The sequence below is a fragment of the Sebastes umbrosus genome, chromosome 19, assembly GCF_015220745.1.
Source record: "Sebastes umbrosus isolate fSebUmb1 chromosome 19, fSebUmb1.pri, whole genome shotgun sequence".
Lineage (NCBI taxonomy): Eukaryota > Metazoa > Chordata > Actinopteri > Perciformes > Sebastidae > Sebastes > Sebastes umbrosus.
In genome coordinates this window covers 4,826,034-4,838,068 of record NC_051287.1, presented here as the reverse complement: position 1 = coordinate 4,838,068, position 12,035 = coordinate 4,826,034, and the positions used below count along the sequence as shown (strand labels likewise).

General features: G+C 38.2%; 1 protein-coding gene across 1 annotated transcript; it reads left to right on the top strand.

The window, feature by feature from the left end:
* Window positions 1-1,926: 1,926 nt before the first annotated feature.
* LOC119478795 (MOB kinase activator 1B) lies at window positions 1,927-11,789 on the top strand. Its single transcript, XM_037753763.1, has 6 exons — window positions 1,927-2,247; window positions 3,879-4,045; window positions 6,543-6,636; window positions 7,708-7,841; window positions 9,394-9,557; window positions 9,689-11,789. The coding sequence occupies exons 1-6, from the start codon at window positions 2,234-2,236 to the stop codon at window positions 9,764-9,766; spliced, it is 651 nt and encodes a 216-aa protein (XP_037609691.1). The 5' UTR covers window positions 1,927-2,233; the 3' UTR covers window positions 9,767-11,789.
* The last annotated feature ends 246 nt before the right edge of the window (window positions 11,790-12,035 follow it).

Sequence of the window (12,035 nt, the reverse complement as noted above, 5' to 3'; positions counted from 1 at the left end):
ACAAAAAAAAGGAAGAAAGATCTAAACTACCATAATTTTAAAAATACAACAAAAGTTAAACAACAACAAGAAATACACAAAATGTGCAGAAATACCCAACCAAACAGTGGAAAACAATCCAATAAAAACAATGAAATAAATACAAAAAACAGTACAGGAAAAAAAAGAAAATGTATCTAAGCATATCAAAAGATAATTAGACATCATGAATTAAATGTGATGATAATTTCCTTTTAAAATGTTCTAAGGATAACAAGCTCTTGATAACATGTATTTTTCCATATTTGTACACCATATTTGTACCTTAATCAATACATTGAGCAACATACATTCTCAAACACTTTTTCTGTCAGAGAGCTGCGAGAAAGAGGAGAAAGGGTAAAAGACAGGAAAGGTTTGGAACACAGCCTAAAACTAACATATATTTCCGACTAGCGTTGAAGGCAGCACGGCCTGCTTGAACCCTCGTGATGTCGCTGTTGTGTTCAAGGTTTTCAGTAAAACAGAGCCATCTAGCGGTTGCTCGTGTTATACTCTACCAGACAGGTGTTATGATGAAGTCTGTTCCCACGTTAAATAGTGTTTCCCTTAAAAAAAAGAACAAAACATTAAAACCACAGACCTTATTTCAGGCATCCAACTAAAAACTCTTTAAAAAAAACATTGACACATAAATTAAAAAAAAAAAATGTATTACATTTTTTATTTTTTTATTTTTTATTTATCATTACTATTTTTTATTTACTTATTTTTCTGAGTTTTTTTTTTTTAATCTTTTTTTATTTTTATTTATTTTTTATTGTTTTTGTTTGATATAAGTTTAATTTATGTTGCTATCGGATTCCACTCATTTATATGTATAAAAGTAATTGTTTATGAAATTAACTTAATTGGCTAAAACATGAGCCCCCAACATACAATTAATGATTGAGAAGGTATGGGAAATTTACCACATGGAACAGATTTGTGTTGTGTAAAGTCACATCCACAAAAATACAGGGTGATTTGCAAATACGCATAACTTACTCTGTAAATACCAATTGGACAAAATTCTGTAAACAAACAGGAGGAAAGTTACAAATGTTATGTGGCCCATAAATCCACAGGAAGCGATCTGCAAATGCGAAATAGATGCACAAATGTGTAGATATCACTTTACATGTAAACCTTAAAATATGTATTTACAGAGTAAGTTATGTGTATTTGCAAATCGCCCTGTATTTTTGTGTATGTGACTTTACACAACACAAATACAAAAATACATGTTTGTGGATAGTGAAATATTTGCAGATCATGGTACACATTTGTGGAATGTCTTCTGTGGGTTACAACTAATAAAGTCTAATAAAAACTTCCATAAAATGCTACCTAATTTCTTCATTTTAGGGCTCATTCCTGCAGCACTCTAAACATGCATGTTTTGTGCAGTTGGACCAAAAGTACAAGATTGTATTAAACATCTCCAACTGAAATTGAGGAGCTGCAGGTGTTGACCATTTTCTACCCCCTCTTTTATTTTTGTTATTATATAATTGTTTTATAGTCAAAATTATCTTTCAGAATCAGAATCAGAATCAGAATCAGAAAGGTGTTTATTGCCAGGTGTAAGAGGTATACACTAGGAATTTTCTTTGGCTTTGTTGGTGCAGTCAAACAGTATAATAACAAAGAATAGATAAAAACGTAGAATAAAATAAGAATAAAATGTACAATTTCCCATACATTTGTGTCTTGTATGTTAGAAGTATTGAGTTTATATTACAATGCTTTAATGTTTGTAAATTAATTTTCTTCAATAAAAAAAAAAAAAAATCTCCAGCTGAATTTAAGGAGCAGTGGTGTAATGACCATGTTCTTCCACTAGGTGGCAGCACACCACATCAATGCGTCTGATCTGCCTTCGAACGTCACATGAAGAAGTTGGTCATTACCTCCAGTACGCTGCTGCCTCTCAGCGTACAGAGCAGCACACAGTGGAACAGCTTCTCCACACTAATTCATGTGTTTTCCTCCATACGGACGTGTAGAAACTGTTAGTCAGGCTGTCACAGTAATAGGTCTGTTGGATTATACCACAAGGAAGACACAAGGAAGACAGAGAAGAGCTGAGGAGGAGTGACACTTCAGAGTTTTAACACTAACAATCCTCTTTTAGGTCTCAGCCTCCTCCAGTCCTCTCTGCTTGTTAGCTTGTTTACCAAGAGAGAGAGGTTTTCTACCCTCCAAAGGAAACATGAGCTTCTTTTTGTGAGTATTATTTGTCTATCATGAATGCTTATGTTGTCTTGTCATGTCACATTATCTTTTTATTCAGGAAATATCACTAGAGTTGGTGTTAATACAGCTAGCAAGCTAAGGATAGCATAATATGGGCTATGACTACTTGCTGGACTCACCTCTGAATATCTGATGTTATTCACATTCATTTATCTAGATTTTTATGATTATTAACATCAGTATTGATAGTTTATACCAGTATGATGATCTGCCTTTAAACTTAAACATATATTGTATCAATTTAGAGTAGATTTTAACTGAGGTTGTTAGTGTGGCTTGGATATTTGCTGGTCTGAACAATCAGTTACCAGGAGCTAATCTAGCCACCAATCAATCTATGACCCAATTATTTGATTAAAGGGACAAGATTGTGTTGTTGATATTTAGCTATCTACACAAAAGGCCTGTTTGTTGATGAAATCAGGGAGGAGGGGTGACATTAAATGTGCCCTCTGGGTGAGGATGGGAGTGTTTTTAGGTCAAATGGAAGAAGATGAGTGGAGTTAAAAACAACAACCCCCTAAAAACTACCAATTTTCACTCTAAGTTAGGCTACTTAATTTATGTAACACTAAGTTTTTAACTTGTTTCAAACTTCCTTTACACTTTATAACATAAGTACCACTAGAAAAGCCTTCTTTTATTGTTTAACTATCATAATTTCCATGAGGCAGAGATACATTTGATTAGATTCCTAATGATTTAATGCTAATTTGACCATAACATGACCCAATACTTGATTAAAGGGACAAGATTGTGTCTTTGATATTTAGCTAGCTACACAGAAGGCCTGTTTGTTGATGAAATTAGGGTGGAGGGGTGACATTAAATGTGCCCTCTGGGTGAGGATGGGAGTGCTTTTAGGTAAAATGGGAGAAGATGAAAAACAACAACACTCAATCCCCTAAAAATGACCAAATAGGGCACCAATTTTCACTCTAAGTTAGGCTATTTAATTTATGTAACACTAAGTTTTGAACTTGTTTCAAACTTCTGACATTTCCTTTACACTTTATAACATAAGTACCACTATAAAGCCTTCTTTTATATCATCATTTCCATTAGGCTGAGACACATTTGATTAGATTCCTAATGCTTGATTTGATCATAAACACATGTCAGATCTGGGTATATGGTTTAACCACTGCTCTGTAACAAAAGGATCTTTTTCTCTAACCCTGTTAAAATGGGAATAATTTCATATTTTCATAAAATGTTGTAGGGTTTTGATACAGATTGGTATTAATAGATGTTAATACTCTAATTAAAGTACATACTGTTATAGTGTGTGTGACCTACCGTGTTGTGATGACTCAAATTCTTGTTTAATGGGGCAGTGAGAGGGATTGAATACAGTACCGCTCCAAATGGCCTCATTACACTCAGAGAGACATACTGTTCTGGTGCTCACTCTGATTCTGCCAAACACACCAACTCAACAAGAGCTCAACTCTTTCGTTAGCTTTTTAAGAAGATCTTGACTTTTAGTTAGTAAAAAATCCCTCTCCTAGGGGCTCTGTAAACTCATGATTTGTCATCATATCTGACTACCTCATTATTTATCACACTGTTTCTCTTCCTCTTTGAAATGTGACTCACAGTGGAAACCGTTCATCCAAGACGTTCAAGCCCAAGAAGAACATCCCGGAGGGTTCTCATCAGTACGAGCTGTTGAAACATGCAGAGGCTACACTGGGAAGTGGAAACCTGCGCATGGCAGTCATGTTGCCCGAGGGTGAAGACTTAAACGAGTGGGTCGCAGTCAACAGTAAGCACCAGTTTTACCTTCTTTTTCCCCGCTTCCTTGATACACCCTTTTTAGATTCAGTTTCCTGGCAGAGTGACTTCACCTTCACACACCTATATTGTTTTTATACTGTATATCCACGTAGTTTTTAAACTTGCATGCTTCTCAGTAATCCTGTTCCTGAGATCGCAATTAGTCCACATCAAGAATCAGTTGAGAGTGAACTATCAGGGTGTAAGATCTTGGCATTCCCTCTAAAGACCATGTGCATTCATGCTGGAAAAACCACTGTGAATGTTAAATAGACTTTATTGTCTGTGCTGTGAGAGCCGTGTTTACTTTCCTCTAAATGGAGACGAATGGCCGGTCAGTAGAAGCTTAATTTCCTCTCGCCTGGCGCGAGTGCCTTTAGGGTTTAAGATGTTCAGTGTCTCAGCGTGTTAACAGTTGAATTGAGCTTTTATTTAAAGTCATTATACTACAGTGATAACGTAAAGGGATCAGGATTTTACATTGGTTTAATGCAGATCACAAAATATGGGAGTGAATGCATCATTAACCTAAAAATAGTTTTTTATTTGACTGCTATGCTCTCATGTGAGTCTCTTTAAGTTAATTGCAGTTGATGCATTGCATGGTTCTCAGCCTATTTTCCCATGTTTTTGTGTCTAAGTGACTGATGGGGACAACACTTTTTGAAATTGCTCCAGTATTGAGGGAGAACGTTGCAGCCGCTAAACAAGCTGTTATCATTTGGGGCAACCTGGCTCCGTCAGTTTACGTCCTCTAAAAGTGCTTTTTTTTGCCACTGACAGGCTCAGATTGTTATTATAAGTGTCTGACAACATTATGGAAAGAACCCTACAGAGGAATTAAATGTTTTTCTTACCTTTCGCTTCCTGTTTGTTATTGTGTCATGGGACTTGTTGCCGGAAGAGACAACGATGGAAATGTGATAAGAGTTGGAGAGAGGAGTGCCACGGGACACCCATGTTGTCAGAGTTTGTTGTGTTGGAGTACAGAAAGCGTAGCTTAGTGTTATCTGAAAGATTTTCAATGTCATGGCTGAATGTTTAGATGATTTCCACAATGTGGATGTGACGCAGGATTTCATAGTGAGGCTTCTCTGAGCGAAACAGAATAACAAACAGATCGGATCAAGTGAAAGGTCAGGAAAAGCTTTTATTTCTCTGAAAGGTCTTTTCCTTTTTTACAATCTGAGCCTGTCGGTGACAAAAAAAAGCACTTTTAGTGGACGTAAACTGACAGTGCCAGGTTGCCTCAAATGATTAAATTACAGCTTGTTTAGCGGCTGGTGGCTGCAGCTTTCTCCCTCAATACTGGACCAGTTTCAAAAAGTGGCGTCCCCATCAGTCACGTAGACACAAAAACATGGGAAAATAGAGTCAAGGTTGAAAAATACTGAAGTTACCCTTTAAGTGTGCCAGTGAGATGGCATGGCTACATCATTGCAATACTTGTATTGTAGTATTCTAGTTTCATAAAAGGTTAGCGGAAATGGATCGATGTTTGTCAGTGCTACACGAGATGTTTTATCTTGCACAATAAAGGGAAGTTAGAAGTGTTTTTCACTTTATTTTGACTGAACAACGCCAGCAGTTTATTCTGTATCACCTGAGCATCTCCGACGTTCTGCAGCTGTTTCTTTGAATACAGCTGCTCTACTGTATGTCGGTCTAATCTCGGCCCTCTGGAAATCTTTCATGGTGACGATGACTTTGGCACCTGTCATGGCAAAGTGAACACGTTGACCAGTTGAGAGCGTGGCAGAAGCGACGGACCTGATTTCTTTATGTTTTTCCCAGTGGTTATGCGTGTCATTTTATGAAGCATCTGAATCACACGACATGGACGAACAATAAAAAGTTTAATATTATAGGTTTTGTATCATTGAGAGTACCTCTAATCTGCTCCCCCTCACTTTGTCATGAGCATCACATCTAACTTCAACTGCTTTAGTGGTATAAACAGTAGTGAGGGCTTTCAGCTTTTGACCAGAACCATGTTGAAGGCTCTAAAATCAACAGTGTCAAATATGCATTTACGTAAGTTATTATCAAGCCTTGACCTGGCTATGACTACAAACGCTTTGGACAAAAATATCTTTATTGGAGACTGAGTAAACATAATCAAACATAAAAGAGAACCGGTGTCTCCTTAAATAGGACCGCACATATCAGCTGTTCAATATGTATTTTTCCTCCGAGATTAGCAAATGGAGCACCAACACCAACGCTGCCAACTCTTTAAATGGATCTCTCCAACTGATGGAAAGCCAAAGTTGGCGCTACGCCCCTGGGAATGAGCGATAACACAATTTGTTCCAGATAACTGGAGTGTGCACTGGTTTACAGTTTGGACTGGGGCAGTGAAGTGGGGTGGGTAAAGGGCTGTGGGGGGAATCTTGATGCCAGCTGTTTGTGCTGGCACAAAAGGTGTTTGGTCTCATGTACACTTGATTTAAATATGTTCTTTTTGCTTTTTTGTTTTTTCCCAGCTGTGGATTTCTTCAACCAGATCAACATGCTGTATGGCACCATCACAGATTTTTGCACAGAGGAAAGCTGTCCAGTCATGTCTGCTGGTCCAAAGTAAGTTTATCATTGTCAGTCTGAAAATTTGTAGTCTCGTAAAACCAACCCACAAGCTTTGCACTGTCGAGGCTCAACAGGGCGTGGAGAAGAGGGGTTGCCAGTGGGACAAAATAACTTGCAGCAATTGACATCAAACGTGACAGTGATTCTAATTCAAAATGCAGCACACTTGTTATCGTTGTCTCAGTGTTTATCATGCTGGTATCTCGTAGGGGAAACTGAGTTCACAAGATTTAAGTTTCCATCGCAGGTACTTTCCCCCGGAACTAAATACCTTTTGAGGAACTCATTGTGTTTCGATTACAGGGACCAGGTTCTAAATTAAGTTCTAGGAACATTTTCCAGGGCCTTTTTACCCCCAATAAAGGCCCAGGTCACCGTCACTGATTGGTGAAACATACACACACAGCACTACTGCTTCAACTGTTCCGCTTCATTCATAAATAAGGAAGTACTCTAGTATCAATTTTAGTTCACGGGGAGAGCATTTCTCTTTGTTTGATAACATTAAAGGTAAAGTTAGGCTCTACTGTCGGCTTCCTGACTCATTTAAAGAAGACAGAAAAAAAGAAAGCGAGATTGAGGTGGCAAACGGATAGGAGATAGATGTAGCGCAGCGGTGCTGTGAATGAGAGAAAGAAAAGTTATTTTCTGATTGTTTCACAGCGGTTACATTCTAAAGCTCAAATAAGTAACCCTCAAACACTCATCAGATGTTTTACTGTGGAGACAGACACTCTTAGTTTCATTTTCCTCCGCTGCATTTCATTCATTACATTCAATGTGCATCTGTAAATATCGTCGCAGTGAGACAAAACATTTTTTCTCCAGCGTGTTTTTTAGATGAAACAGGCGGGCTAGGGACTAAAAGTCCCGGGAAGTTTTGTTGGAAACTCAGCTAAAGATTGAAAGGTTCAAAGGGTCCATATGATGTGTTTGGTGACATGCTGAAAATGAAATCTGAAATACCATTTTGTTGTACATTAAATGCTGTCAGCGGTGAATGAAGCTAGATGGAATCCATAAAAGTTTTCATAAGGTAATGCTTGTCATCTACATTTCCTGTAGGTATGAGTACCATTGGGCGGATGGAACCAACATCAAGAAGCCCATCAAATGCTCTGCTCCCAAGTATATTGATTACCTCATGACCTGGGTGCAGGACCAGCTTGATGATGAGACACTTTTCCCTTCAAAGATCGGTATGCTTCGTGTCTTTTCTTTTTCTCCATCCTGTCAAAACCATCTTTTCTTTGCATGTGTGTGTTTTAATTGTGTATTATTACTATTATTTACAAATTAGCACACATAGCACAGTGACATTTATAATGAAATGAAATGGCCAGTATGAAAGGCAATGTAGAAAGAAAGGGCTGGCAGCAGCATCACAATGTAGAGGACACTTGAGTTCACATAGAAACCTACACAGTTCTCTCAACCTCCCAACTAGCAGAGGCATGTGCTGTCTAGGGTGGAGCCTTAATAGAGTTGGGTGGCAGCCAGCACAAATATGTCTCATCTATCCTTTAGTACATCTAAGTGGAAGGAGCCAATGACTGAAGGTGTGAGGAGTTTTCCACGATGACTAGATTGACTATGACTATTATTACTGGTATTCATTTTGTACCAGGAGAACCTTAAAGCCTCTCACCATCTCAAATAAAACTAAAAACCAAACTCCACTGGGTACCTTTTCATATTTTTGACCTCAACCTCCCCTACCTATGAATGATTAATATTCCTGTAGTAGTCAAGTTTGGTGCCCAGATGAAAAAGTGAAGTACTTAGAAGAGTAGGTCATGTGCATGTCCAGCCCTAGGTGGTAGCTTTTAATCAAGAACTTCTTGTCCTGTCAGTCACCAGCTTCTTTTTGAATAATTGATGTGGAGTTGTACTGTAGCTCTGTGTTCACTGTGGGAAGAAGCTCTCCACCAGGCTCCTGTACTCCCCTTCACTGAATCAACTGCACAACACACCTGATGTGCAGAGAGCAGTGCTGTTGTAGCAACATCAAAATGTCCTAACAGCGCATGAACGCGTTGTTGCCGTGAGGCGGTTCCGTGTTGCACTCATTGATTGTTTGCATTTCCCTTAAATCGTGCTGTGGCCTGCCTGTGAAGACATTTGCGGTCCAGAGAACAACATGTAGCTGCATCTGCCTTCACCACTCTGACCTTTTGGGGCTTATCGAGCTTTGTAGCAGTAGGTAATTAAAAAAAAGAAGTCATGCACAGTTTGAGTGATTGATCCTCACAGTGCATTCTTTATATTTAAGATGTGCCCGAAGAAACCAAGCACAGTTTGTAAAATAAATACAATATTTGGGCGTTTTTTAGACTGCAAAAATCCTAAGGATCCCTTTACCATCAAGTATTATCTATATCTTAAGGCCCAGACACACCAAGCCGACATCAAAGAACTAGCGGTGATGAAGGCCGACTGTTGCGTCGCCTCACACCGCCTTTGTCTTGACTGACAAGATGCATTTGAACACACTGCAAAGACTGTTTCTCTACTCGTGCACTGATTAGTTTAAGCTGAACAGCCAATCAGAGTGATTTCTCTCACCGACAAGCTCCGATTCAACATGCTGAATCGGCTGAAAACCTCTGACTAGAGCCAACAGTGCAGGATACACCGCAAAAACCAGGTCGACTGACGCTCACCGACCGTCGACTTGGTGTGTCAGGGTCTTTTGGTCGCATGTTTGATGTGAATCTGAATAACTTTTCTTCTTGCCCTCTTGTTCCCAAGGTGTCCCCTTTAAGCGAAACTTTATGTCAGTGGCGAAGACCATTCTGAAGCGCCTGTTCAGGGTCTACGCTCATATCTACCACCAGCACTTTGACTCCGTGATGCAGCTGCAAGAGGAGGCCCACCTCAACACGTCGTTCAAACACTTCATCTTTTTCGTTCAGGTAAAGAATCTCTCACATTTGTATATTGACTTTAATGTGTTTTTTCACTTGCTGTATATTAGCAATAAAGAAAGTGTAGCATACAGCGGATAATCTCATCGTGTTTGCTCCTTTACCTTTGTCTTTTTCAGGAGTTCAACCTCATCGACAGGAAAGAGCTGGTCCCACTACAGGAGCTGATTGAAAAACTGACCACCAAGGATAGATAAACAGCAATGTATTCCTTATTTTATTGGTCTTCTAGTTTTTGCACAGATACCCACCCCACCCTGGCTGTATGTATGCAGTATATACTATATTTCCATTTGGGGAAATGTTTTTAATAAGGCCAGGAAGAAAGGACGGGTCTTGATAGGTTTAAGGCACCAGGACTAATGCTATCAGGGATTACACACTTAATTGAACAAAACACAGATTAGCATATTGGAGAAAATGGTTTTAGCTGTCTGGAAAGATCCCCAGTATTCAGTCATGGCTTACATTTAGGATAATATAGACATATATGTTCATTAGTTTTCTATTATACTGCACAGACTTTTCCTTTTTGGTTTTTCACTTGGATTTATGTCAACACGAGGCATTTCCATGCTCTTAGATTCCCATTTCTAGCTCACCTGCAGGGAAGAATAGTGTGTAAGCAAAGGTGCTGTATTATTATAGGAGAGGCTTTGTTGGTGTTGTGGCAAGAATTGAAGCCAGCCTTTTAAGCCAATTTCACCGCAGTTTATTTTATTCATTAATCTACATAGAAGGATCTGGGTTGCGGTGTGCTACTTTTCACATCTGTAAGAGCCCACATCTGTCAATACAAAATAATCCTAAGTGCCTCGCATGGCTCATAATTGCCCTATATCAACAGTGAGAGCTGTCAGAAGATAAAAGGCCATATACCACTGACTTGATTGACACAACATTAAATTTTCCACGCCACCTCCCCTTTAAGTTTCTGTGGTTCTTAATTCCCTCTCACGCCCCGTTTATACATATTTTCCCTTTTCAAAACCACACTCCTCACCAAACCCTTATCCTTATTTAGTTAGAAAGTGTCTTTACCAAGTGTTCTGTGCAGGTTATGATAAATGAATGTGTTGAAGGAAATAGAAGTGAGGCTAGATATATTGTCATGTTGTAGCAGGGAATAAAAATGAACTAAACCTTTAGCGTTTTCCTGTGTACTAGTTGTTTCCCTCAAAAACTTGAATAGAAACAAATTTTAGGAAAAGTGTTCAAGGGATCTAAAACCTTAAATTGTATATAAAATAGAAAGTAGAAACCTGTGTTTAAAGTCACAACCTTCACTGTTAAAAAATACAATTGGATTATGCTGCATCCCTTGTTATCTCACTAGCCATAAAGCACTTTCAACAATTTTCCTGACCTCTTTTGCCTGAATGTTTATTCTGCATAGACCGTGCTTTGTGGGAAGCTGTATCATGTGACTGATCATAGTTTATTTCCTCCCCTCATATTTCCCCCCAAATGAATGTTGAATTGCTTAACCTCCTCTGAAATTGGCTCTGAGGCACAAGTGATATTTCTTATGCTTTTGTATGGTCGGAGTTGTTTGTTGCTGTGCTTCAGACGGCAGATGCATGTACCCTTCCCAATCTCAAAGTGTAGTTTACTATGCAATATTTGACACAACACTAAAAGGGTTACTGGTTGGCTCATTTATACTTTATCTAATATTCATTTCCTGGTGTATGATAGAAATAGAATTCTCTTTCGAGTTTGGTTTGAAAAAACAGCGAGATGAACATTTTATATATCTTTATATATAATTTGTCAGAGAGGTGTAATGCTTCAATGCACACATGTAAATACTGAGGGTTAGACCTGTCTTAAAGATACTTTTTCAGCGAGCATGGAGTGGTAGCTTTTGGTTTAAAGAATGCATTTGAGTCTTTTTAGAGGCTGCTTCCCCTCCCCCCATTTTGGATATTAAAATATTGTTTGTTTTAATTGTTGAGTATCTTTTTCCACTTCCTTAGCTAACTATTATGAATGTTACTGCTCACCAGATATCTGAAAATGTAATAGAAAATCAGTCATCCTGAAAGCATCTCATCCTTATGAAATGCCCATAACATAGCCTATTGCCTACAGTTGTTCCTCCTTGACTGTAATAATTGATGACATGTTTGTAAATAATGGCTTGGTAGGGGTTTTCAATGCTACTGAATTGATTTATGCTGTTTACAAGGCAAATAAAGGTGGTCTTGACTCTTTGAATGAATTGTATGTTTACCATGTAGTGTGACACACATTAAGATTTTACATACAAAACATATAAATAGTTTATAAAATATAATGCATTGTTACAGATTAAACTAACTCAAAGTATATAAAGCAATAACAATTAGATCCACTTCAACTGGCAACTTCAATAAGTACATTTTGTTTGCAATACTTTTTACTTGGGTAACATTTTCATTACATGTTTTTACTTGCGGTAGAGTATTCATAACTTGTTGGATA